This window comes from Oryctolagus cuniculus, chromosome 11 (assembly GCF_964237555.1).
Source record: "Oryctolagus cuniculus chromosome 11, mOryCun1.1, whole genome shotgun sequence".
Classification (NCBI taxonomy): domain Eukaryota; kingdom Metazoa; phylum Chordata; class Mammalia; order Lagomorpha; family Leporidae; genus Oryctolagus; species Oryctolagus cuniculus.
In genome coordinates, this window is record NC_091442.1 from 109,506,644 (window position 1) to 109,533,466 (window position 26,823).

The 26,823-nt window shown below is 42.9% G+C and overlaps 1 protein-coding gene across 2 annotated transcripts; it reads left to right on the forward strand.

Annotated features, from left to right (window-relative positions):
- Positions 1 to 12,563: 12,563 nt before the first annotated feature.
- TMEM263 (transmembrane protein 263) lies at positions 12,564 to 26,816 on the forward strand. 2 transcript variants are annotated; one of them, XM_070052807.1, is made up of 4 exons: positions 12,564 to 12,661; positions 12,904 to 13,042; positions 22,005 to 22,071; positions 24,009 to 26,816. In XM_070052807.1, the coding sequence occupies exons 3-4, from the start codon at positions 22,011 to 22,013 to the stop codon at positions 24,293 to 24,295; spliced, it is 348 nt and encodes a 115-aa protein (XP_069908908.1). In that variant the 5' UTR covers positions 12,564 to 12,661; positions 12,904 to 13,042; positions 22,005 to 22,010; the 3' UTR covers positions 24,296 to 26,816. The 2 variants fall into 2 exon arrangements, with proteins under 2 accessions (XP_069908908.1, XP_002711469.1); XM_002711423.5 differs by lacking the exon at positions 12,564 to 12,661 and having other exon boundaries at positions 12,692 to 13,042.
- The last annotated feature ends 7 nt before the right edge of the window (positions 26,817 to 26,823 follow it).

Genomic DNA, 26,823 nt, shown 5'->3' on the forward strand with positions numbered 1-26,823 from the left:
GATCAGCGCGGTGCGCCGGCCACAGCGCGCCGGCCATTGGAGGGTGAACCAACGGCAAAGGAAGACCTTTCTCTCTGTCTCTCTCTCTCTCTCACTGTCCACTCTGCCTGTCCAAAAAAAAAAAAAAAAATGTATGTAGATGAAGAAATTTGAGGTCTTCAAACATTCAATGTCAGATGTGAGGAAAAAGAGGGAGCTCAAGAATAACTCCAAAGTTTCTTAACTGAGCAATGATAAGGATATAGTTGTCATCAACTGAGTTGGGAAAGACTGCTAGAGGAGTACATTTGAGGGTCAAGATCAGGAATTCAGTTTTCAACTTCAGGTTTGAAATGCCTGTTATGTTAGTTAGTGCAAAAGTACAAAAGACAACTGATTGTACCTACAAGTCTGGAATTCACGGCAGGAATTTGGATTACAGATATACGTTTAGGAGTAATAAGTACATATATAATATTTAAAGCAAAAATTCTATAACTGAATGAGTAATAGAAGCTACTTAATCTAAGGTGTCGCTCCCCCATTCGTGGAGGAACAACACTAGACCCTGCGCTGTTCTTTTTACCTGGCTCTTCCCGGGTTAGCTGCCGTTCCCTCACTTGCGGAGGAACGACGCCGTCCCTGGTTAGCTGTTGGTCCCTCCACCTCCGTGGAGGGGGCGACACCCCCTCGTCGCTTTCCCCGCTTCCACGGAGGAGCGGCACACCGCCGGCCGGCTCTCTCGGGGGCTGCTCAGATGTTCCTCAGGTGTTCCTGGTGCATGTTGTCTCTCTCCTCCTTTATAGTCCTCTTCCACCAATCCATGCTCTGCTGCCCACACGCTGAGCACGCTGCTCTCCTCCAATCAGGAGCAGGATCAGCTCCTGCAGCTTATCAGTCAAACTGATGAGGCAGCTGCATAGAGGTTGTTTGGTCTCTCTCAGCGCCATATTGTGGGAGAGCAGATGCATAGAATAAGTCTTAATTCCAGTAACTTAGTCTAGTCTCAGTTGCTCCCCACACTAAGGAATCACTTTTTTTTTTTTTTTGGACAGGCAGAGTTAAGACAGTGAGAGAGAGAGAGACAGAGAGAAAGGTCTTCCTTCCGTTGGTTCACCCCCCAAATGGCCGCTACAGCCGGCGCTGCGCCAATCTGAAGCCAGGAGCCAGGTGCTTCCTCCTAGTCTCCCATGCAGGTGCAGGGCCCAAGCACTTGGACCATCCCCCACTGCTTTCCCAGGCCACAACAGAGAGCTGGAATGGAAGAGGAGCAACCAGTACAGAATCCAGCGCCCCAACTAGGACAAGAACCCAGGGTGCCGGCGCCACAGGCGGAGGATTAGCCTAGTGAGCCGTAGCACTGGCCAGGAATCACTTTTAATTAAGATATCTAATGTTTGAGCCCTGTACTTTCAATGGTCTATCACTGTACAGACAGCTACTATGTACTGAGTACTTACTTTGTGAATGAGCAGAGTAATATATTGTTACTCAATCATCACCACAATCTTATAAGACATGGACTACTAGTCCACATTTCAGAGAGATGGAAAAGAAACCCAAACAAATTAAGGAACTTGACTAAAGTAGCAGTCATGATTAAAACCCAAGTCTTGGGGTCAGCACTGTGTAGCGGGTAAAGCCACCATCTACATACAGTGCTGGCATGCCATATGGGCCCTGCTTTGGGTCCCAGCTGTTCCACTTCCAATCCAGCTTTCTGCTGTGGCCTGCGAAGGCAGTAGATGGCCCAAGTCCTTGGGTCCCTGTACCTGCATGGGAGACCTGGAAGAAGCTCCTGGTTCCTGGCTTCAGACTGGCCCAGCTCTGGACATTGTGGCCATTTGGGGAGTGAACCAGCAGATGGAGGACCTCTCTCTCTTTCAGCCCCTGCCTCTCTGTAACTCTGCCTTTCAAATAAAATAAATCTTTTTTAAAAAATGCAAGTCTTGTTACAGCACCTGGACTTTGAATTGCCATATTATGTTGCCTAGTCACTTAACCTTGAAACTCGGTTTTAATCTGCTCAAGGCTCCAGAAATCTTGAGAGAAGACAGCACATGGTTAATGCAACCTACCAGAAACCAATGAGCCAAGGAAATTGGAAGTAACAGCTTTCATTAGCACACAGGCACTGATAGATACATTCTTGTTCAAACTTTGTCATTCCTATAATCTGTTCTAAGAAGCAACGGGCAGTGGGACTAATGTATTTTTGGACTGTTAACTAGCACAGAGGCTCTGAAAAGCTAATTATTCTCCCAGCAAATAAATGATTAGACCCATGTAAAGGTGTGTCCTGAAAGCAAGGAAGGAAAGTGGGTCAAGCAGTCACTGATAGAAATTTTAGTTTCAACAGTTTTAGGTGCAGGGAGAGATTAATGTTGGCTGCTTTTCATTCTGATAAAGGATTGGTTCCTACTTCCCTTATATTTAATGAGAATATAAAGGATGTATTTTAAAAGATTCCCTTATAGAACTCATTTGCCATTGCAAATTGTTTGAGATCAGTGTTTCAAGTTAGGAGAAATCCTACTAACCTGGGTGCTGGTTCTAGTTCCGGCTGCTCCTCTTCCGATCTAGCTCTGTGCTATGGCCTGGGAAAGCAGTACAAGATGGCCCAAGTCCTTGGGCCCCTGCGCCCATGTGAGAGACCCAGAAGAAGCTCCTGGCTCCTGATCTGCGCAGTTCTGGCCACTGCGGTCATCTGGGGAGTGGGCCAGCAGATGGAAGACCTCTCTTTCTCTCTACCTCTCTCTGCAACTGTCTTTCAAATAAATAAATATTTTTTAAAAAAACTGTTATTTTTTAATTTTAAGGTTATTTATTTGAGAGGTAGAGTTACAGATAGAGAGGGAGAGACAGAGAGAGAGGTATTCCATCCACTGGTTCACTCTTCAAATGGCCACAACAGCCAGAGCCAGGCCTTCTGAAGCCAGGAGCTGGGAGTTTCTTCAGGGTCTCCCAAGCAGGTGCCAAGGCTCAAGTACTTGGGCCATCTTCCACTGCTTTCCCAGGCCATTAGAAGAGCTGGATCAGAAGAGGAGCAGCCGGGAAATGAAGTGGCACCCACATGGGATGCTAGCACCACAGGTGGAGGCTTAGCCTACTATGCCAAAGCACTGGCCCAGTAATAGAAGACCCAATTTAAGATACTAACTATCCTCAGATTTTCTTCACTTGCAAAAGAGGAACCATCTCCTCACAGTTCATACAGTATTATATACAGGGTGGGCAACTGTTCCCAAACACAAACCAAACTGAGAGAGTCTATTACTTGTAGTTCCCACAAATCCCAAACAATTCCAATTGTGTTGTGGGGTCATGTAGAAAACAACTCAGTTAAATCTTTCTTCTCATGGTAAACATCCATGTTCTTCCACTTCAACTTGGCTGTTTCAGATGACAATGAAAATCCTATGGTTCAGCTCTGGAGTGTTCATAAAGCTCTACCTTGTCCAGCTTCACTAACCTCCGTTTAACTATTCCAGTGATAATATGCCTATGCTGAATGACCCACCACTTTGGGTGTTTTGCTCCAAGATGCAACAGATTTTACTATTATTTCCCCTCCTTGGTCCTAACATCTATACTGGATGTGAATGGAAGATAGTAATTTTTCCTCTCTGACAATTTATAAGCATCTAGCTCAAGTCCTGATGAAAATATGCACTCAATACTTGTAAAAATATCATTTCTTCCTCTTCCTGTCAGGAAGCTTATTTCAGTCCACATATGCATATCTATCTTTCCTTTCACTCAGTCCTCATTTTTTGACTTCTCATTTTGGTATTTATTTGTATTGATCTTTAATGATTTGTAAATGCTTAATGTGAACATCTTGTCTTTCCCAAGTGTAAACTCTTTAAGGTTAAGACTTATATACTTTATCTACTGGTACTGGACACATGAGTGGTGTAAAAGAAGTATCTCACATTGTCATTAGATTCTCCTGGTTACAAGAAACAAAGGCTATAATTCCAAGTAATGCAGGAGACTACTGAAAAAGAATCCAGACAAAGCCAAACAGCCCAGAGGAAAAGCAGAACCTGTAGCAGAATCAGACTACTGCATATTTAATTTCTCACAACTCCAATGGGTGAAATTAGAGGTGGAAACCAGACTCAAACTGGAGCACTCAAGTTACTCTACCAGTTACTCAGAGGTAAGAGAATCTGAGAGCATGAATTAGCCAGCAGCAATAGCCAGGTAAGCAACTAGGCAAAAACCTAAGAGCAAAATCACATGTGAAGTGCTACCCATTAGGAGTCTAACTGGCTGCTCACCTTTAGACAAGTCTTCACATACATGGTGTGAGGGGGCCCTACTTCATCTCAACATCCTCCCACCCATATCAATACTGAGGTGTAATTTACAAACAAGTAAATACATACACCAAAACTATTCTCTTTGGTGTACAGTTCCATGAATTTTGACAGATGCATATATTGTGTAACCTGTCGCTCCCTGTCTTCGCGGAGGAACGACACAGGACCCTGCGCTGTTCTTTTGTCTGCTCGGCCCTCCCCGGGTTTGCTGCTGGTTCTTCCCGGGTTGGCTACCAACCCTTCCACCTCTGTGGAAGGGCGGTTCCCCCTGCCACTTTCCCCACTTCTGCGGGGGAGCGGCACACTGCCGGCTGGCTCTCTCGGGGGCTGCACAGGTGTTCCTTCAGATAGATGTTCCTGGTGCATGTTGTCTATCTCCTCCTTTATAGTCCTCTTCCACCAATCCCAACTCTGCTACCCACACGCCGAGTACGCTGCTCTCCTCCAATCACGAGCAGGATCAGCTCCTGCAGGTCATCACTCAAGTTGGCAAGAGGCAACTGCGTAGAAGTTGTTACTCCCTTCTCAGCGCCATATTGTGGGAGATGCATAGAATAAGTCTTAATTCCAGTAACAGTCTAGTCCGAGTTGCTCCCCACAGTAACCTATATCATAATTAAAACAGAATAGTTCTATCACCTACCCTCAAATCCCTTAAGCTTCTTTATAGTCAATTCTTTCCACTTACCAGGCAATCAGGGCATTTTCTCTCTCTCTCTCTTTTTTTTTTGTTTGTTTTTTTGACAGGTAGAGTGGACAGTGTGAGAGAGAAACAGAGAGAAAGGTCTTCCTTTGCCGTTGGTTCACCCTCCAATGGCCGCCGTGGCTGCAGCGCTGCGGCCAGCGCACCGCGCTGATCCGATGGCAGGAGCCAGGTGCTTCTCCTGGTCTCCCATGGGGTGCAGGGCCCAAGCACTTGGGCCATCCTCCAGTGCACTCCTGGGCCACAGCAGAGAGCTGGCCTGGAAGAGGGGCAACCGGGACAGAATCCGGAGCCCCGACCGGGACTAGAATCCGGTGTGCCAGCGCAGCAAGGTGGAGGATTAGCCTATTGAGCCGTGGCGCAGGCCAAGGGCATTTTCTTTCCCTGTGGTTTTGCCTTTTCCCAAATGTCATATAAATGAAATCTTACGTATGTAGGCTTTCCAATTTTGCATCTTTCATTTGCAATAATGCATTTGAGACTTACTTGTGTGTAAGAGTTGACTGTTCCTTTTGTTGCTAAGTAGATTCCATTGTATATACAGATCACCATTTGCTTATCCACTCATCAATTAAAGGGTCCTTGGCAATTATAAAACATGTGTCCAGGTCTTTGTGTGAACAAGTTTTCATTTGCCTCAGGTAAATATTTAGTAGTGGGATTCCTGGATTATGTAGTGAGTGTATATATAATTTTGTAAGAAACTGCCAAACCATTTTCCCAAGTGTTTGTATCATTTGGCATTCCCACCAACAATGTCTGTGGGTTTTAGCTGCTTAGCAGCATTTGGAAATATTTTTGTTTTAACCAAGTAGTGGTCTTCACTGTGGTTTTAATTTCCATTCCCCAATGATTATGATGTTCTGCAATGTTTTATGTGCTGAAATTTTATGTGTCTGAAATTCATGTATCTTCTTTGTTGAAGTGATCATTCAGTTGTGCCCACATTTTAAAAGTGGGTGTTCTTAATGAGTTGTAAGAGTTCTTAATACAATCTAGATGCAACACATCCCAGATTTTATGTTTTGCAAATATTTTCTCCTGGTATCTTGCTTGCCTTTCATTTTCTCGGCAGCATAATCCAAAAAGTAGATGCTTTTGTAAATGTAAAATTTCCTTCTTTTAGTGATTGAGTTTTTGTGGTGTATCTCCTTTATTTATTTGTTTATTTATTTTGAAAAAACTTGCTTACTTGGGGAACAGCGCTGTGGCACAGTGGGTGAAGCTGCCGCCTGCAGTGCCAGCATCCCATGTGAGTGCCAGTTCGAGTCCCGGCTGCTCCACTTCTGATCCAGCTCTCTACTATGGCCTGGGAAAGCAGAAGATGGCCCAAGTCCTTAGGCTCCTGCCCCTGCATAGCAGACCCCAAAGAAACTCCTGGCTGCTGGCTTCGGATTGGCTTAACTCTGGACATTGTGGCCAACTGAGGAGTGAACCAGCGGATAGAAGACCTCTCTTTCTCTCTCTTTCTCTCTCTGCCTCTCCTCTCTATGTAACTCTTTCAAATAAATAAAAATCTTTAAGAAAAAAAAGTTGTTTACTTGAAAGAGAGAGAAAGAGAGAGAGAGAGAGAGAGAGAGAGAGAGAGAGAATGAATCTTCTGTTGTTTCACTCCCTAGGTGCCTGTAATGGCCAGGGCTGGTCCATGCTGAAGCCAGGAGCCAGTAGCCTCATCTGAGTCTTCTATGTGGTTGGCAGGGGCCCAAACACTGTGCCATATTCTACTGCTTCTTCCTGGCCATTAGCAGGGTGCTGGCTTGGAAGTGGAGCAGCTGGGACTCGAACCACGGCTTTACCCATGATGTCACAACACTGGTACCAGTGTTGAATCTAAGAAATATTTTCCTCTAATCCAAGAGCACAAAGATTTTCCCTTGTTTTCTTCCATAAGTTTTATAATTTTACATTTAGATTTATGATCCACTTTTGAGTTATTCTGCCTATGAATTGATGGACTGAAGTTTTTTGTTGTTGTTTTTACAAAATGATGTCCAACTTTTTGACTGGCAAGTATGTTTTCCACAATACATGGTATATAATAGTATATAACAGTCCAGAAAATATTACAAATGCTCTTCAGCCTAACATCATCAGTAACACAGCTGTGGTTGGGAGGGTTGAGCTTATCATTCATTGCAGTAAAGGAGAATACACACTCTAAAACATGTGCATCTCAGAAAGAGAGTGTTAAAGGGACTTAAGACTTAAGTTTGTTATGTGATTTTGTAGAAGGTTTAAGGAAGTGGAACTTTGCTTTATGCTCTAAACCAGATAGTGAAAGGAAGCAGAGGTAATTCTATAATTGGTTGTTTTAATCTTATCTCAAGAGAAAAGATTAGAATGAGGCTTAAGTTGAAATTGATAAAGAAGCAATAGCTGCTTATGTAAGTTTGTTTTTTCTTTGTGTATTTTCCATTTGGCAGCTTGGAAAACATTAACATTTTTGTCTATTTCCTACCATAATTATATTCTTATGTTCATTTCTATCAATCAAGATCACGGAGTGGCCTTATCTGATACTGATGATGTTCTCTCAAATTGCTTTTGGAATACCAAGGCCTAGCTGTGCCAAGCCAGCTCCTAGCCACACCAAGACATGGTTGCTAACACTAGGCCACCTACTAGATTTCACTGTTTTTCTCAGAACACAGTGGTTAAGAACTTGTGATTGGGGTTTGTGTTATGGAACAGTGAAAAGCTGGCATCCCATATGGACATCACTTCATGTCCAGGCTGCTCCACTTCTGATCCCTGCTAATGGCCTGGGAAAAGCAGCAGAAGATGGCACAAGTGTTTAGGTTCCTGCCACTCATGTGTGAGACCCAGATGAAGATCCTGGTTCTGCTCTGGCCATTGCAGCCATCTGGAGAATGAACTTGCTGGTGGAAGCTCTCTCTCTCTGTAATTTTTCCAACAGATAAATTATAAAAAAGAAAAAGAACTTGTGATTTAGATTCAGACAAAACTGTGTTTGACTCCAGGGTCTGCTCTTCACTAATTGTGGGACCTGACATAAGTTATGTAACTTCTCTGTGCCTCAGTTTCCCCATATGGAGATTAACAGTGGTTGCCTCATTTGGACTGCTGATATAGAAATGAGATGATACAGGGTAAGAGTATGTGTCAAGTAAATCTTAGGTATGATTACATCACAGGAAAAATTAAAAAGGATATTAGGGCAGGGAAAGGAAAGTCAATAATAATTTAGGTAATTGTGCCAGGGAAGGCAAAGAGCAGTCATAAAGTGGGCAAAAGGGCAAGTGTTCGGTGTAAAAGGACACCATTTGGGATGCCCACACGTCAACTTTAATGCCTGGGTTCAAATCCCAGTTCTGCTCTGATTCCAGCTTCCTGCTAATGCACACCCTGGGGGCCAAAAGGTGATTACTCAAGTAGTTAGGTTCTATGCCACCCACACGGTGGACCTGGATTAAGTTCTTGGCTCCTGGCTTCCACGTGGCCCAGCCCCAGCTGTTGCAGGTATTTGGGGAGTGAACCAGTGGTTGCAAGATCTCTGCCTCTTTGTCTTTCAAATAAACTTTTTAAAAAGAGAGTGGGGACAGAAAAGTGTAATTATTTACATTGGGTGGTAACCTATATAAAGCTATTAATTGTCAAACTCATTTCAAAATGCCAGAATAATGCACTATATTCATGAAAACATGGTGAAATACAGGAGAATGTGTGGTCCTTACACCAAGTGATTTGTCATTAAATGAGTCCACATAGAAAGACTGCTGAGTAGCTGACAAGTCAACAATAAACTATTATTGTACATGTGATAGAGTACAGATTCATAGTTGAAGAAGAGATTATCCCAAATCCCTTTTCACTTCAATTGTACTATCTACCTATAAATTATTTCTTGCATTCGTATTTCTGGTTTTCTGGCTTGCTTCTCTGGCCTTAAATTTTTAAAACTACTTCACCTTGTTAAGTAATGTTCTTCTAATTTTTCCACTTTTTCAATATGGTAAGAGGCTTTCTGTGTGATAGAGGAAAACTCAACTATTTAAGAGACTAGCCAATTGATAAATGTTATATTATATTAAGAATTTACTCTGTTAAAAGAAAGCTATTGCCTGAAGGCACTAAAGACTCATTAAGATATTACAAAATCTTTCAGAATAGATCCAGCAATGTTTCATGTTAATGATCTAAGAAAGGAATTTCACAGAATGGGAAACAAGAACTGAGAAGCATTCAGCCTATAAAATGAAGGATTGGGCCTGACTTCCTGGAGCTCCTTCTGTTGCACCAAGCTACTCAACTCAAGATAGCATCCCTTTACAGAAATTATTCCATTATGCCAAACATATTTATTCTCAATTTAGGCCTAGAAGTGGGTGGGCACTGAGTGCTGCTATTCATTTTTATAGGTAAGAAAATTGAGGCAACAGATAGATAAGAAATGACCAGGTTCAGACCTATAAGAAATACATGACTATCTATACTTGCAGAGTCAAATGGTTCCAGTGAACTCAAAACTTCCCAAAAGAACTCCCATATATATCTATTGTGAAACAAATTCTACCACTGTGAATTATGGTTTTAACAATGGTAAAAATACAAAATTTCTCAGTAGTGGCTACAGTTGTGTCAGTCACTTATACTTTCTCTTTTTTTTTTTTTTTTTTTTTTTTTTTTTTTTTTTGACAGGCAGAGTGGACAGTGAGAGAGAGAGACAGAGAGAGAAAGGTCTTCCTTTGCCGCTGGTTCACCCTCCAATGGCCGCCGCTGCAGCCGGCGCACCGCGCTGATCCTGGCAGGAGCCAGGAGCCAGGTGCTTTTTCCTGGTCTCCCATGGGGTGCAGGGCCCAAGCACCTGGGCCATCCTCCACTGCACTCCCTGGCCATAGCAGAGAGCTGGCCTGGAAGAGGGGCAACCGGGACAGAATCCGGCGCCCCAACCGGGACTAGAACCCGGTGTGCCGGCGCCGCAAGGTGGAGGATTAGCCTATTGAGCCACGGCGCCGGCTCATACTTTCTCTTGTAGAAAGAAGTGTGTGTGGGGGTGTGTGGCTGTGGCACAGCGGGTAAAGCTTCGGCCTACAGTGCTGGCTTCCCATATGGGTGCTGCTTTGAGTCCCGGCTGCTCCACTTCTGACCCAGCTCTCTGCCATGCCTGGGAAGGCAGAAGATGGCCCAAGTCCTTGGTCCCCTGTGTGGGGAGCAGGGCCCATTGCCCGGGAGATAAATAAATACTGAGGACAAATACTGAAATTACCGAGACTAAACTACTGGAACTGCTAAGACTAACTCTATGCATCTGATCACCATATGGCGCTGAGAGGGAGTAAACAACTTCCACACAGCTGCCTCACCAATTCGACTAACAAGCTGCAGGAGCTGTCCTGCCCCTGATTGGAGGAGAGCAGCGTGCTCAGCAGGTGGGGAGAGAATGCCAGTAGAGTTGGGATTGGTGGAAGAGGACTATAAAGGAGGAGAGAGACAACATGCAGGAGGAACATCTGAGGAACCCCTGAGAGAGCCGGCAGGCAGTGTGCCACTCCTCCACGGAAGCCGCGGGGGTGCCGCCCCTTCGTGTGGGGAGGGCCGGGCAAAGAGAACAGCGCAGGGTCTGGTGTCGTTCCTCCGCAAGTGGGGGAGCGACACCCCTGCACCTGTGTGGGAGATCCAGAAGATCCTGGCTCCTGGCTTTGGATGAGGGCAGCTCTGGCCTTTGTGGCCATCTGGGTAGTGAACCAGCAGATGGAAGACCTCTCTCTCCCTCTCTCTGTGCCTCTACCTTATTGTAACTCTGCCTTTCAAATAAATAAATAAATCTTAAAAAAAAAACAACCCAAGTTGTTGGGTTTCATACTGGGTTTCACGTTCAAACAACATGTTCATGCTGAGTGACATCCCTGATTCACTCAGTGTGGCAGTTATTTAAAAAAAAGTGCAAGGGGAAGAAGGAACAAAGTGTAATTGTGTACCTACTAATTTTGCCTTCTCAACCTTCAAAGGTCACACATTAAGAATGTATTGAAGACATAAGTTTCTGTGAAAACAAACCAAAAAAACTAAAGTAAGTACCCATCCCTTTCCATGGTATGTAAACAGAACTGAATCAACAGACCCCATGAAATCAATCACACACATATTAAAGTGACAAGATTATTTCCTCTTTAAATTCTGGAAAACTAAATTATCTAGCTAGTATTAGCACAGTGGGCTAAATGAGTCCATTCTATTTAAGGACTGGATCAAAATAGGCTTCTTCAGGATGCTTTCTTTGGTTAGCATGTCTTTTTTTTTTTTTTTTTTTTTAAGATTTTATTTATTTATTTGACAGGTAGTTAGACAGTGAGAGGGAGACAGACAGAAAGGTCTTCCATCGGCTGGTTCACTCCCCAAACGGCTGCAATGGCTGGAGCTGGGCTGATCTGAAGCCAGGAGCTTCTTCTGGGTCTCCCACATGGGTGCAGGGGCCCAAGCACTTGGGCCATCTTCTGCTACTTTCCCAGGACATAGCAGAGAACTGGATCGGAAGAGGAGCAGCCGGGCCGGGACTAGCACCTGCATCAGTATGGGATGCCAGCACTGCAGGCGGAGAATTAACTTACTGCCCACAGCGCCGGCCCATACATAGCATGTCCTTTTCTGAGCCTCATCCTGAGTTAGTATTCAGTTGCACCTCCCTGATTATTTTGTATTAGAGAAAACATGTCGTGAGGTTTCATGTTTTGACTTGATTAGATTGTGGAAGGGGGAGGGGGGGACGGTCACATCCATCCATCTCTCTTGAGCCTCTCAACCCAAGGTGGATTCGCTGTCACCTTCATCACACAGGTGCGGAAAGAGAGTCAAGGAAAAGTTACAGCATTCACCCAGTGAAGCGGCCTTTGCACAACTTATCTCGTGTCGTCTTCACAAGAGCCTGTGAGGTGGAGACACGCGGCCTGCTCTGGCCGACGCCCCGCGAGACGGCTGCCCTGCGGCCCGCGTCCTCACCGCCGGCCGCGTGCCGGCTTCTCGGCGGCCCCCAGACGGCAAGGGGCGCCCTGGCCCCGGCAGGGAAGACTGCACGTCAGTCAGCGGCGCAAAGCCCACTCTCCCAACTCCCTAGTCTCTTCCCGACTGGACACTCCGATTTCTCTCCCGCGAACGTGGTGCGCCTGGCACTAAGCGCAGGGTCACCACGATGGGCTCGAGGGGCTTTTACTCCCGAGGAGCTCCATTTTAGGGCAGGGAAGAGTCAAAAATAGCCAAAGACACGGAAAGAAGCCAAGCCTCTCCTCGCCCCGTCACCCGGGCCTGTGGAAGCCCCGACGTGAGCAGCTGTGAGAAGGCCCAGCTCGTCAGCCCTGAGGGCAGCAGGCTGAGGCCCCTGAGGGACGAAAACGCCGCAGAAACTGGCGACCGGCCCACCTTCCTCAGGACGAAGGCTCTGGATTCCGACGACCGTTAACTCGGCGGCGGCACGACGACCTCAGACGGCCGCGGCCCACAAAGCTCAGGACCGCAGAGCAGGCGTCTCCCGGGCTCCCTTCGAGCCCCTCGCTCGACCTGATTGGACGGCGGAGGGAAAGGGGCGGGGAGACCCCGGCAGGAGGCGCGCGCGCAGGCCCGCAGGCTGGGGGCTTCCCGCGGAGACACCCAGGGGGTCAAGGGGCGGGAGCGGAGCCCGAGCGGCGCGCGTGCGCAGGTCGGGAGGTGGCCGCGGGGTGCTGCTGGGAGGGCTGGGCGGTTCGAGAAACTGGTGGGCGAGCGCCGGGTGGGCGCGGGAGGGAGCGTCGGTGGCGCGAGCGCGCGTGCGCCGGAGTCGGAGCCGCGGGAGGAGGCGGGAGCTGAGGAGGCTGCGGAGGGGGCGGGTCGCGTCGGGCGCCACGTCCGCAGCCAGAGGCCGCAGCCGCCGCCGCCAACGCAAACAGTTTCCTGCCTTTGCAGCCTGTGGAGAGCCTGCGAAGCCCGCATCTGCCCGCGGCCGTCCGGCTGCCTCTGCCGCCCAGCCCGCCGCGGCCCTCCTACGTGCTGCGCGCTCTGTCGGCCCGGCCCCAGCCGCAGGCGCCGGCCCGCGACCCCGGCGGTGAGTAAGTCGGCCTGGGCGGGCGGGGGGCGCCGCCGCGGCCGCCTGTGCCCGGTGCTCTGCTCCTCCCGTTAGCTCCCCTGCACCTCACCTCCTCCCGCCCGGGCCTGGCTGCTCCCACCGGGCCTCTCGGGGGCTCCGGGCGGGCAAGGGGGAGGGGCTGAGCGAAGTTGGGGGCGGGTGGGGGTTCGCTCGCGGGGCTTCTCCTGCGTGTGCATCGCCGACTGCCCTGCCGCGGCTGGGGACCCCCGTGGAAGCCCCCGCCGGGCTTCTGGTGCCCTGGGTGTCAGGCTAGGGGGGCGGGCGTGGGCAGGGGTCCGCGGCCCGGGAGAGGGATGCGGCTGAGGCGCTGGGCGCAGGGCTCCCTATGCCGCGCTAACTCCTGACCTGTTGATAAACCGCCCTCTCGGGTTCTTCCCGGGTCGGGGGGCTCCCGCGCCCACCCTCAGTCCGAAGTGTGGGGATGGGGAGGGGGCGTCGGCGGCGCCGGGGGGGGGGTGACGGGAGCGCTGGGGCACCCGTCGGTGCAGCGGTGTCTTCTCCAGTCTCGATGAATATTGCCTGCTGTGCGCACGCAGCTTCGTGACTGGCGCCCAGGCCCCCACCCCGAACCCGCCTTGCATAGAAATTCTGGAACCCCACGGCAGTGGGGGTGTGCTGGGTGTCCAGCGTGGAGCGGAGGAGGGAGGTGCCGGGCGCAGCCCTCGACTCGGCGCCTCCAGGGTCATTTTCTGCCTCCTGCCACGTCACTCCCTCTGCTAAAGGGGAAAAAAAAATACCAGAGACTTGCTGGTGTGTCTAAAGGGATCAGTGGTTGGTCAGGGAGCCCTTGGGAAGGGTTAAGAACACCTAGAGAAAAGAGAGTTCTTATTTGATTTATTACGCCCTGGTGACCGCTTTGCTAATACCAAGTGAAAATACTTTACTTGCTCTCTGTGACTACTGTTACATGCTTTTGTTTAACCTTTCAGACTTCCACTGGTGTGGGTGCTCACTCTCAGGGGTCCCTAGGAATAATGATCACACTAACAGATGTGTGTGTGAGCCCTCCCATGCCTGCTTTTTATACAGAAAGGGTTAAGTAATTTTTAATAAACCGTATGCATCCTGTTTGGCTTTTCCCACTTTCATTTCTTTAGTCTTTGTCCTAACAAGTAGCAGAAAATAAGTTCATTAAAAGTTTGTGCATTTATAGAAAGCATCTTTAGAAAAGTTTTAAGTGATTACTACATTAGGCAAGTAAATGCGCAGATACGTGTTGGCTGTTTTTAAACTCTGGAAAAATCTCTACCTTTCTTTGTTTCAGTCACTGAGTATTTGCTCCTACTTCCTGAAGATACCTCACTGGATTCTATATAAACACCTTAATAATAGGGTCTTTGTATTCTTGTTCTCAGCGATACCTCCTGTCAGAGTGTCTGACACCTGGGAGGGATGCTAATATTTGTAGAACTAATGAGTTAGTGAAGATGACAAGCATAATGGTTTTCTGAGTACTGTAATTCTTAATGTTTCGTTTAAGTACAGCTTTTAAAAATTGCCATTTTGACACTGACAGTTGTTACTTGTCACTGAATATGCACTTACATTTGAGTTACACTGGCAGATTGCTTCTCTTGCCAGATTCTGTGCATTTCCTGTCAGTTTGCTGTTGACTTAATAGGCAGGGGCCATTTTTAAAAGTAGCTTGTTCCGTATAGTAGCTAAACTAACCAGAGAAGGCTAAAAACAGTGAGCTGCTGTTGTAATGTGCACTGCTTGTGGGTGTATGAAAGTTCTGTGTAAATATGTTATTGAGTCTTCCTGCAGTTTTTTTGGCAAAGAAGCTAAAACATGGGGGTGTGGCAGAATTTCTATATGAGAATATGTAGAACAATTTAGCTAATTTTTTTATATCTTGTTTCTTACATAAGGACATTGGTACTTACTGTTCAATAACAGATTTTGAGACAGCTTTGAAAGTAAACCGTTGTGCTCTGTATTTTGTAGTTAAGCTTTATACAGTGTGTTAGAGTTGGTCAGCTTCCTTTGGTACATATGAATAAAACATTTAAGTGATTCCTACATGGTGTTTGTTTACTTATTTCTACTGGAATCATTTAGAGGAAAACAGATAAATCAATGCTGTTTGTAGGTTTCAGTAATATTTTAATATCCAAACTTAAAGGTTTTCATAATGGAAACAGGATACAAATTTCCTTTGGGTGTCACCCCTCTATGTACCGAAGGAAGTTGAACAACACTAACACACTGTATGAAGCCTAACTACAAAATATGGAGCACAACAGTTCACCTTCAGAGCTGCCTCAAAATCTGTTATTCAGTGAGAAGTATCAGTTTCCTTATGTAAGAAAAACTATAAATGAATTCTTCTATATAGTCTATATATGGGAACTTTGCCACATCCTTACTCCCATGTATTAGCTTCTTTGTCAAAAAAAAAAAAAAAAAAAAAAAAAAACCTGCAAGAAGACTCAAAATATATTTATACAGTACTTATTTCTATTATTGGAAAAAATTACCCTCTCGGGAATAGTGTTGTTAATTCTTGCTCAATATATTTGCCATCTGCAATGTCTGTGAAACTGTTGTACTGGACAAGAATTATTTTTGCTCCTTTTTAAAAGCTAAAAGTAACTGCCAATGAATTGGTAGTCATAATATTCAGTCTGTAGCAAATAAGTTTTATATTTCACAATTTCTTAAGAAGTCACTTATAGCCAGTTTCAATTGGTATTGTAATAGTTTGCTGATGTGCCAGCACCAAAATCTACAACTTAATTTATGTTCATGGAATGTTAATTGTTCTTCTCTAAAAACTATTTATTGTCTGCAATTATTGCATTCCTTAAGAAAGTTTTTTTAAATAGAATCTTGTGAATATAATGAGCTCCTAGAGAGCAGATATATTTTGTTACTTGAATGAATGAATGACTAAACTGGTAAGTGCTGGGAAAGTGTCCTCAGTTTCACTGGATTATAAACTGGTTTAGGGTAATACCTCTGTGTGTTTAATCACAATGAAATCTTCCGCGTAGAACAGGGTGGTAGCAGGGCTCAAGTATATGCTGAAGTAATAATGCAGTGAGTTGAGGGCAGGTGGTTGGGATAGAATTTAATAATTTTGTTTAATATATCATTTGAGTGTGACGTTTACAAATTGTCATTTTGACAGTTTTACTGTCAGTTGGTATTTGTCCCACATATATACTTTTCAGTTTTATTAGCTGATTATTTACCTTGCACAGTTTTAGGAGATTGGGTGGTATTTGTCATCAGGAAGTCTAAGGAAAACAGGTCTGTTGCAGTGGCAGTAATGAGCAGGGTGGTAATAGAGTAGTCCTGCTTATTCTGGATTTTGTCTTCCATAGTTTTAGTTATCCAAGGTCTCAGTTAACCACTGTCAAATGCAGTCCTCAGAGGTCTGAAAATATTAAGTGGAAAATTCTAGGAATAAAAAACTTAAGTTTTAAGTTATTATTCTCAATAGTATAAGGAGATCTCATGTCACCCAATTCCCTCCCCCTGCCTAGCACATCCATGCTGAATATACCACCTGCCTGCCCATTAGTCACTTAGCTGTCTTGGTTATTAGATGGACTATTGCACTGACTGTTGACTGTCAAAGTGCTTGTGTTGAAGAACCCTCCTTTTCTTAATAGTGATCCCAAAGCACAAGAACAGTGATATTGGCAACTTTAATATGTCAAAGATGAGTTATAAAATACAGCATATCCTTTAAGTGAAAAGGTGAAGTAAGATATTTTGAGAGAAAACTGCTTTCTTGTAACTTTGATGATACTGTGTTATACTTGTTTTATTATTATTGTGCCTAATATAGAAATTAAACTTTGTTAAAGGTCTCATACTTTTTGTGAACTTTTTGATGCACCCTTGCATACATCATTTATTGTGCCAAAATAAGTTGACATTTTCATTTTATTTCCCACAAACTTTTTGAGCACCTGCATATATATAGATTTCTGTGCTGTCTGCAGTTGCAGGCATCCACTGGGGTTCTTGGAACATATTCCCCTTGGATAAGGTGAGACTTCAATATAAAAAGTAGTGTTTATAAACAGGTAATACCATGAAAAGTTCAGCAGATATGTCTGTTGAATTCAGGAATAGTTTATGTGAATAAAGAATACAAAGGCACTACTTACAAGTAAGGATTTTAGCAAATACCTTTATAAGATAATGCATTGTTGTATTCAGATTAGGAATTCAGGAAAATATATCTCAAATACTTGTGGCTTTTATACAATTTTTATTACTTTAAGAGTTTTACAGAAATTTTAATACTACATACTTGCTTTTAAGACCAGTGATGTACCAGCAACACAAACATTAAAACAAAACAGAAATCAATCTCTGTGGCTTCTTAGGACTTGCAAGGCCTTCTAAATAGCAAGTACCTACGTAGACATGTGCCTGGCCTATCCAGATTCCAGATGTGCTGGTTCATCGTTTTTGATAACCCCTGGTAACTATTGCTAAAAATTTTAAAGATAACTATTTCTATATAATAGTTTCTAGCTTTCTACATCTCACAGCTTTCTATAGAAATACTCCTATGTTAAGGGCAGAGTGGGAGTGGTTGGGCTGGCAAGGGAGAGCCAGTAAATCAGAGTACACCCAGAAGCAGCCCCAGGCAAGAATGGAATTGCTTCTAATTGTCTTAAAAAACAAAATCCCAAGCACCTCTATTTTACTTTTTAATGTGTGTGCATTTAAAAATGAAAGTATGTTAAATTACTATCCAGTGAAATATGTGCCCCTGGCATACTGCTGCTCACTTTGAAAAAGGTACATTTGAAAAGTTCAATTCCAGGGGCAGGCCTTTTTTTTTTTGCGGGGGGGGGGGGGGGGGGGGGGATTTATTACAGATCTGTCTCCTGGTTCACTTCCCAAATGACTGCAATAGCCAGGGCTGGGCCAGGCCAGAGTTGGGAACTCCATCATGGCAGGGGCCCAATACTTGGGCCATCTTCTGCTTTCCAGGTACATTAGCAGGTAGCTGGATTGGAAGCAGAGCAGCCAGGACTCAGACCAGCACTCTGATCTGGAATGTGAGCATTGCAAGCAGAGGCTTAACCCGTCGTACCACAATGCAGGCCCCAAAGAAAGCATGTCAGATATTTGGGAGGATCAACATTTTCTGAATAATTACCTTTAAAGAGATATCTTAATGTGGAGTTCTCTAGGAGGTATCAAGATGGAGTGGATAACAGTCTTTAGCAATATGATGCCCTTAATGTAAGTTAATATCGTGCATTAGGCGGTTTCTCAGGGTTTCCTCACCAAGGATGTAACTGAATAAAACACAAACTTGCTGCTCTGCTTTTTGAATAAAAAAATTACTCAGTGATGTCATTTTCTTAAAGCATTATGTGATGCAAGTATATTGGTTTTTAGATGATTAACTTCATCTGTGAGTAAAAACCTAGAATGACTAGGACCAGATGAACTGCATAATTTTTTAAAATATCATTTATGGAGCAGGCATTGTGCGGTGGGTTAAGCTGCTGCTCCCCATATTGGAATACCTGGTTCACCTGGCCACTCTGCTTCCAATCCAGCTCCCTGGTAATGCGTCATGCAAGGCAGGAGATGATGGTTCAAGTAATTGGGTCCTGGGACTCAGATGGAGTTCCAGGCTTCTGGCTTCAGCATGGCCTAGCCCTGGCTGTGGGCATTTGGGGGGTGAATCAGCTGATAGAAGATCTGTCTCTTGGCTCTGCCTTTCAAATAAACAAAAATAATATCTAAAACATACCTTGTTTATGAATATTATTAATTTCCAAGGCTTAAAATATGCCTTTTTCTTGCTAATTATAAAAATAATGCATTTATGGTAGAAAATTTAAATATATATTAACTACATATATATCCATATATGCAAATATATATTTGTATACATTTATGTGACTACATAATGCTGTATGTATTGCCTAATGGCAGTCTTGGTTAATGCTATGGTATGTTTCCTTCCAGTCTTTTGTATTTGTATTTTTTAAAAAATTAGATCATATGATCTTCATAAATTATTTTAACCTCTTCATTGTTTATGTCTTCTAGAAAGCTTATAAATTCCTCTTTTGTTTCCCATGAGGCTATACTCATTTAGCTATTCATTTTCAGGTGTGTTTTTTTTTTTTTTGCTCATCTTGTATATGAGCAATCCAACTGAGGTTGTGGTCCTCTTCTCATCACTGTTTTCCTTGATCATATCACATACCCCCACCTCCTGGCTTCAGGTATCACTTCAGACCACTCTCAGAATCTCAACCTTGGCCCCTTTAATCCACTTGCTTGCTGAACAAGCATCTCAGCTTGTTAAAAAACAAGTCCTTCGTCTCTTAAAAGTGGTTTCTATTCTGATGTCCCATCAACATTTGTCTAGTTGCTCTCCCACTAAGGAGGTGACATCCTAGATTCTCCCCTTGATCTCACACTACATTCTCATGTTAAATTCTGTACATAAGAAATTAAAGTATTTGTCCACCATTTATCAGAAATTGATTAAAGCCCTGGGGATAGAATGGTAAATAAAAACAAGCCCTTATTTTCATGCAACTAACAGTCTAATTGGGATAGACACAAGGTAAACAGATACATACAAGGGACTTCAAAAAGTTCACAGAAAATAGAATTAAAAGACGTTTATTTTGGTGCCTAAAAGTCCATATACACTTTTTTTCGTTATCTGCACTTCCATGATATTTTTGAAGACCCGTGTGTGCAAGAATTACACCATGTGGCAGTGAGGACTATGAAGAAAATAGAGCAGGGCTAGCTGAAAAAGATCATCTTAGAGGGTACTCGTTTAGGTGACCAGAAAAAGTCTTCTAATAAGGCAGTGTTTGCCCAAAGATCTGAATGAAGGAAGGAGCAAGCCAGGTATACATCTTGGCGAGCCTTTCAGGAAAGTATAAACAAGGAACTCTGTTGCAGGAATGGAATGAGCAAGAGAGAAAATGGTAGGAGATGACATCAGAATGGAAGTGGAGGTTATGTGTCTTCAAGGCCAAGGTGCAAGGAGAGCAAAGGTAGAAGTTTGGAGATCAGAGATTTTGCAGTAATGCAAGTAAGCGTATTTGCCTAGATGGCTCACATTAAAGTGGTAGCAGTAGAAATGATGAGTCATATTCTGGGGGCAGGCCTTTAGTGGTTAAGACACCCACATATCCCATTAGAGTACCTGGGTTTGATTCCCAGCTCTGGCTCTTGACTTCAGCTTCCTGATAATGCAGACCCCAAAGCAGTTGGTGGAACCTCAAGGAATTGAGTTGCAGCTATCCACGCGGGAGACCTGAATTGAATTCTGACTTCTGGCTTCAGCCCAGTCCAGTCCCAGCTGTTAATGGGAATTTGAGAAATTAACCAGCAGATGGGAGCACTTTTCTCTGTCTTAAATAATGAAAATTTAAAAAACAACAACAAAAAAACACCTCCTTTGCTGACCTTTCACTAGCTCCCCATCTTACTCAGGTAAAATCCAACCTCTGAGGGCCGCCACCTGCAGTGCTGTCATCCCTGCCATTAGCAGGGAAGTGGAGCAGCTGGGTCTTGAACCAGTGCCCATGTGGGATGCTGGCATCATAAGCGGCTTTACCAGCTATGCCACAGTGCTGGCCCTTAGCTGTTTGTTTTGCTGCTCCAGGCACCCCAGGGCCTTTGTTTTTGCTGTTTCTTCTGCTTTGAGCACTCTTGACCTATCATTCTCTCTTGGGATATTATCACAATGACACCGTCACACACTTATCAGTTAAATAGATCCTCTCTTCCCTCTCCTGTTTTCCACAGCATTCAGCACCACCTGACCTTCCCCACCCCACACTGGAGTGTTCATTTCATGATGGCAGGGGTTCTTTGATCACTGCCATAGCCCAGAGTAGGTACTCAATCTTTTTTTTAACTAATGGATTAAACTCCAGTGTTAGTTATCACAACATCTTTTTTGAAATCTATTGAATATATACAGATATAATCACTTGGGCTTCAAGGATATATGACTAGGAAACAATTAGATGACCAGTAGGATCACAATCCTAGTTTTCTGCCCTACCAAAACAGTATTTTATGTTTTTTTTTAAAGTAGATTTTGAATTCTGTTTACTACCTGTGTTCCATACAAGATCTGAGAATAGCAAAGAAGTCATCAGAACCTTTTACTTATTCAGATTGAGGTGTCATCTGTGTAAGAGGGATGTCATTTTTAAAAAGTTTCTCAGAACACCTTTTTTACTTTTGAAGTTTTTGAAGCCTGTTGTGAAATAAAGTACAATTAAATTAACAAGTATTCTGTAGGAAACACTTAACATGTTCTCTGCTACCTCCCCCCCCCTCCAACTTACTTTCAGTTGGTAATTTCAGTGTAAGTCGAGGTATCACAGTAACAGTGTGGATGGCTTATAATGTGACTGCCACTCCTTGGTGTTTCAGATAAGATTTGCCCATTGGTATAATTTAAAGTACTTATACACTACAGTTTCAAGTAGAAGAGACAAGATAATGTATGTAGCCTTATAGTAGGCATCTTAAAATGATTTCTGAAGGGGTAAGCTTGTGGCACAGCAGGTTAAACTGCTGCCTGCAGTGCCAGCATCCCATATAGGCTGCTCCACCAACCATCCAGCTCTCTGCTAATGCACCTGGGAAAGCAGAGAGGAAGATGGCCCAAGTCCTTGGACCCCTACCCCAATGTAGGAGACCTGGGTGAAGCTCCTGGCTCTGGCCTTGCCCAGCCTGGCTGATGCTGCCATTTGGAGAATGAACCAGAGGATGGAGGCACTTGGACAAGCTTGATGTTGCTCACCAGCTCTCTTTGTGTCTCCCTCTTCTCTCTAATTCTGCCTTTCAAGTGAATAAATAATTCTTTTAAAAAGTTATCTGAATAAACTGATAAGAGTCTTACCTATTGAATTTAAAATGAAATATGTTTATGTGATTTCTTTAGGAGATCATGAATCAGGCAGATAAAAATCAAGAAGTCCCATCATACCTTAGTGATGAGCCGCCAGAAGGTAAGTATGCCTCTAAGAATGGAAAAAATATCTTAGTGAATTAAAGCCTATTAAATTTACAGATAACCTATTTACTTTGTCAGTAAATATGTTCCAAAAATAATAAACATTTTTAGTCTCTGATAAGATACCTCAGATGCTGATGTATGGAGATACAATTTAACTTTATTATATAAGGACTTTTCCTGTCACTTTTTTACTCTTAAGTAATGGTCTTATTTCACAAGTAAGAATATCCTTTCATTTGTGAAGGGTGGGAGTGGGTACAGAGGAAGATGGACTATGTTTAGTTTTTATGTCCTGTGTACAAAAGACCTGTATCAAGAAATCAAAGAAATATTTGTAGTAGGATCCAGTACAAATATATTATTATTATCGAGAGGCAGGAGACAGACTGTTTACTGGTTCACTCTTCAAATGTCCACAACAGCTGGGCCTGGGGCAGGCTGAAGCCAGGAGCCAGAACTCAATCTAAGTCTTTTCTGTGGGTAGCAGGGACCTAACTACTTGAGCTATCACCTGCACTCGCCCAGGGTACATATAAAGCAGGAAGCTGGAATTGGAAGCAGAGCTGGGACTCTAACCAAGTCAATCTATATGGAATGTGAGTGTCCCAAGCAGTGTCCTGATTGCTGTGTTAAATGCCTGCCCCCTGAATAAAAATGAGTTTAGACAGGAAATACGATTTTAAAGATGAATATTCTGTTTTTATATAGCATTAATTCTTTAAATTTGTCACTAAGAGATGCATAAAGTAAAGATTAAATATATTTAAATCAGTGGTTCTCAAACTTTTTGGTTTTAGGATGTTTTTAAACTCTGAAAAATTGAGGTCTCAGACCTTGTCATCATATTAGCAATAAAAACTGAGCAATCTGAGTATTAAATAAAAAAACCAAATAGACTTATGACATGTTAACACATTTTTATGAAAAGTAACTTTTCCAAAATAAAAAAAAATTGTGGGCAGGGTGATGTTTATATGTTTTTGAAAAGCTCTCTAATGTTTAGATTAATGGAACATAGAAGATTGTTGGAAACTGTGGCCTCATTCAGTCTGTTGCACATCATCTAACTTTTCGACAAGTTTGCTGTAGGCTCATGACAGAATACAAGAGAAAAGGCAAATTACATCCTCATATTACTGAGAAAATATTTTTACCTTGTCAACCCCCTGAAATAGTGTCAAGGATTCCTAGGGGTATCAGACCACACCTTGAGAACCGTTGCTTTATGTGAAATTGTTTCAGAAATGATTGAATCTTATCAAGGAAATGAAAGATAAATATGTTTATCCTTTGATTTTTTTCATGCTCTTTTGAATATATATATTTGACAGAGTGGATAGTGAGAGAGAGAGACAGAGAGAAAGGTCTTCCTTTTGCCGTTGGTTCACCCTCCAATGGCCGCCACAGCTGGCGCGCTGTGGCCGGCGCACCGCGCTGATCCGAAGGCAGGAGCCAGGTGCTCTTCTCCTGGTCTCCCGTGGGGTGCAGGGCCCAAGCACTTGGGCCATCCTCCACTGCACTCCCGGGCCACAGCAGAGAGCTGGCCTGGAAGAAGGGCAACCGGGAAAGAATCCGGCGCCCCGACTGGGACTAGAACCCGGTGTGCCGGCGCCGCTAGGTGGAGGATTAGCCTATTGAGCCACGGCGCCAGCCTGAATATATTTTTTTAAAGTTATATATTAGTAACAAAATTATAAATCAACGAAACATGTAAAATAGATCTTTATAATAGTATTCTGCTTTATGAAAGCAAAATTGTCTGTTTTATAAAGCATTTCTTTTAATAAATACTAAGACTTAGCATTGGACCAACATTTGTAAAAATGTGTAAATCAAGCTCCTGATTGTGAGAAACTTTTAGGTTGCTTAATTAAAAAACAACAAAAACAACTGATATTTGACTGTTTCATGAAATTTTCTTTCATACAGGTTCAATGAAAGATCACCCACAGCAGCAACCAGGCATGTTGTCCCGTGTGACTGGAGGTATCTTCAGTGTTACAAAGGGAGCTGTTGGTGCCACCATTGGTGGTGTGGCTTGGATTGGTGGAAAGAGTCTGGAGGTGACCAAAACAGCTGTTACAACTGTGCCTTCCATGGGAATAGGGCTGGTGAAAGGGGGTGTGTCTGCGGTGGCTGGAGGTGTTACAGCTGTTGGGTCCGCTGTTGTAAACAAAGTGCCCTTAACAGGAAAGAAGAAAGACAAGTCTGACTAAAATAAGGAGAAACACGTACTCTCCACAGCATTATGATGCCAGTGGCATTGAATTGCTAAATTATGGACTACAACCAGGTCACTTGTTTTGGACATTTATCTTCTTAACTGCTGTGTTGAAAGTATTGATGACTGGCTTTCATCTAAAAAGAAGAGACCAATACTAGCACAGTATATGAAGGTTTCTCGTACTTAAGTTCCAGCTTTCTATCTGGTAAAATGTTACACTCACTCAGTTGTAACTGAAGATATGGTATGTTTGAATATTTACTATAAGTCTTTCAGTTTGACTAAAAATGTGAAAGTTGAATTTAGTAGATGATCTTTCCAGTTCCATATGTACAATGTGCCAGGTAACTCATCTGCCCCTTAAGAAGGGAGTCTTGAACTACATAAACTGTACCTTTGATGTGCCTAATAGTTTCAGATGTCTTAGTTTTTTATAATCATAGTTGATAAGGCCAAGAGGCATTCTTTTCTTATTTATGCTGGCAAATTAGCAGGAATTAGAGAAGTTTAAAAGAAAACATAAATGGTTTTATGATGCTGTTAGCTATCTTTTGTTAGATAATGCATTTTATTCATTTAATCATTGATGCCTTACGAAAGAACACATGTTTTCTAACACCCTAGATGTGTGCGGTTCATACTCTTTATGGATTCTTTTAAAGGTTGGTGGTGAAATTAGAATCTCAGAATTAGAGAAGTAAAGCTATTTTTTGCAGTCAGGTGGGTAAGATAGTGCTTGTTAACTGTCTTGTTGGTAGTTAAAATCAAATTGTCTGCTTTTGCCTGCACTCATGCTCCACCATTAATACACTTTACAATGCCTAAGGAACATTTTGTTACTGATTAGGAGCTGTGTTGGAAGTGTTTCATATTAAGAAGAAATAGACAATTGAAGAGCTATTTAAAGAATTCAAAATAAAAAAGTCTCCTTCACAACTATTCTATTCTTAGACAGTCTTAAATTATTAGCAGTATCCCTTTTTAAAAATAATCACAGATAACTGAGGACTGACTTTTAAATGGAATGAAATGGGCTCTATACATTCACAGCATGTAAATGTAAAGAATATTTAATGTGAATGTAAAGAATATTTAAGTGCTCTCAGTGGTTTATATAGGCTTTGAAAATGTTACAGTCTTTCAAAGCAGCTGTACTTTGTATCAGTTCTCAAACCAATTTCAGGTAGGGAATTGAAGTTTCTGATTATGGATGGTAAACATGTCATATCTTATAAACGTGTTTCATTCATTTGCAAAGGTATGAACTAGGTGGAATTCATTTTGTTGTTTCATGTTTAGTTTCTAAAAATATAACAACTGGCATACATATATTTGGCATTCCTTTTAACTAAAGGTTACAATCCAAATGTGGAAGATCTTAATTTTCCTTACACTTAAATTTGGAAATTTGTCTCCATTCTGCTGACTTGGGGTGGTGGGTGAAACCCAATGGTAAATAAGACAGTGTCCCTGAGAACTTCAAACAGATTACTCCTGACAACTGAGGCTCAAATGTATGTAAACTACTAAGAGTATTACATTAATAATATGGATCAGCAGATGAATGAGAATGTAACAACTTTTAAATGTGTTTATAAATACCAGCAGGGATTTTAAGCAAATCTACAAATGTTCTACAATATACAAAATTGGAAAGTCATTAGGAAGTTCAACTCATCAGGAATTAAGTGGTCATTTATTTCAAGTAATGAGATTTAAGGTGTGTTTGGTATGTGTTGTTGTATGTCCTAATTAGCAAAGAGGATTTAAAAAAAAAAAACTGCAAAGTTAATAGATGAACACTAAGTGATCTAAATAATGGTCTTGGAGAACTTGTTTCCTGCTATTTGGATGAAATTACTACTTCATTGCGAGATAATATTTCTAGTTTATCTTCTTTAGTCATGGGCTCTGCTGTGCTTTGTACCTGAATTTCTAAGTATAGACTTTAGCTTATGTCTTTTTGCATATTTATTTTCAACTTCACTTGTCTTTAATATTGCTTGAGGAAAAATGGTTGTAATTAAATTTCTGCTACAGAGAAGCCACCTGGTACATTTAGTCTCATCAAGATTGTTTTAAATTCAGAAGTGTAACTTTGTTCACAGGGGCTTTTGCAATGACAGCAGAGAACTGTGCAAATGTACACTTGGTTAATAGAGATTCTTATTGAAACGAACTTGCCATTTGATATGTACAGCTGTTTGAGACTTTTTAGTTTATTTACATAGACTAGCAGTTTGACCTGTTAAACAGGACTAGTTGACTTCAAGAAACTTAAGGTTGTTGTGTACACTTGGAGGCATCTGTTATTCAACTTGTCTTTTGAGTGGGTATTTGACACAATAAGGATAAACTTGTGTGCCCACTTGAATGACTGATCTAATTATGTTGATGTTATGAATATTGTTCTTAGTGAAATGTCAGATGAAAATACTGAATAAATTTTTTGTATCAAAGGGATGGGAAAAGAACACATGAATCTGTTAATAAAAGCACTATGATCTGCAAAATATGGAA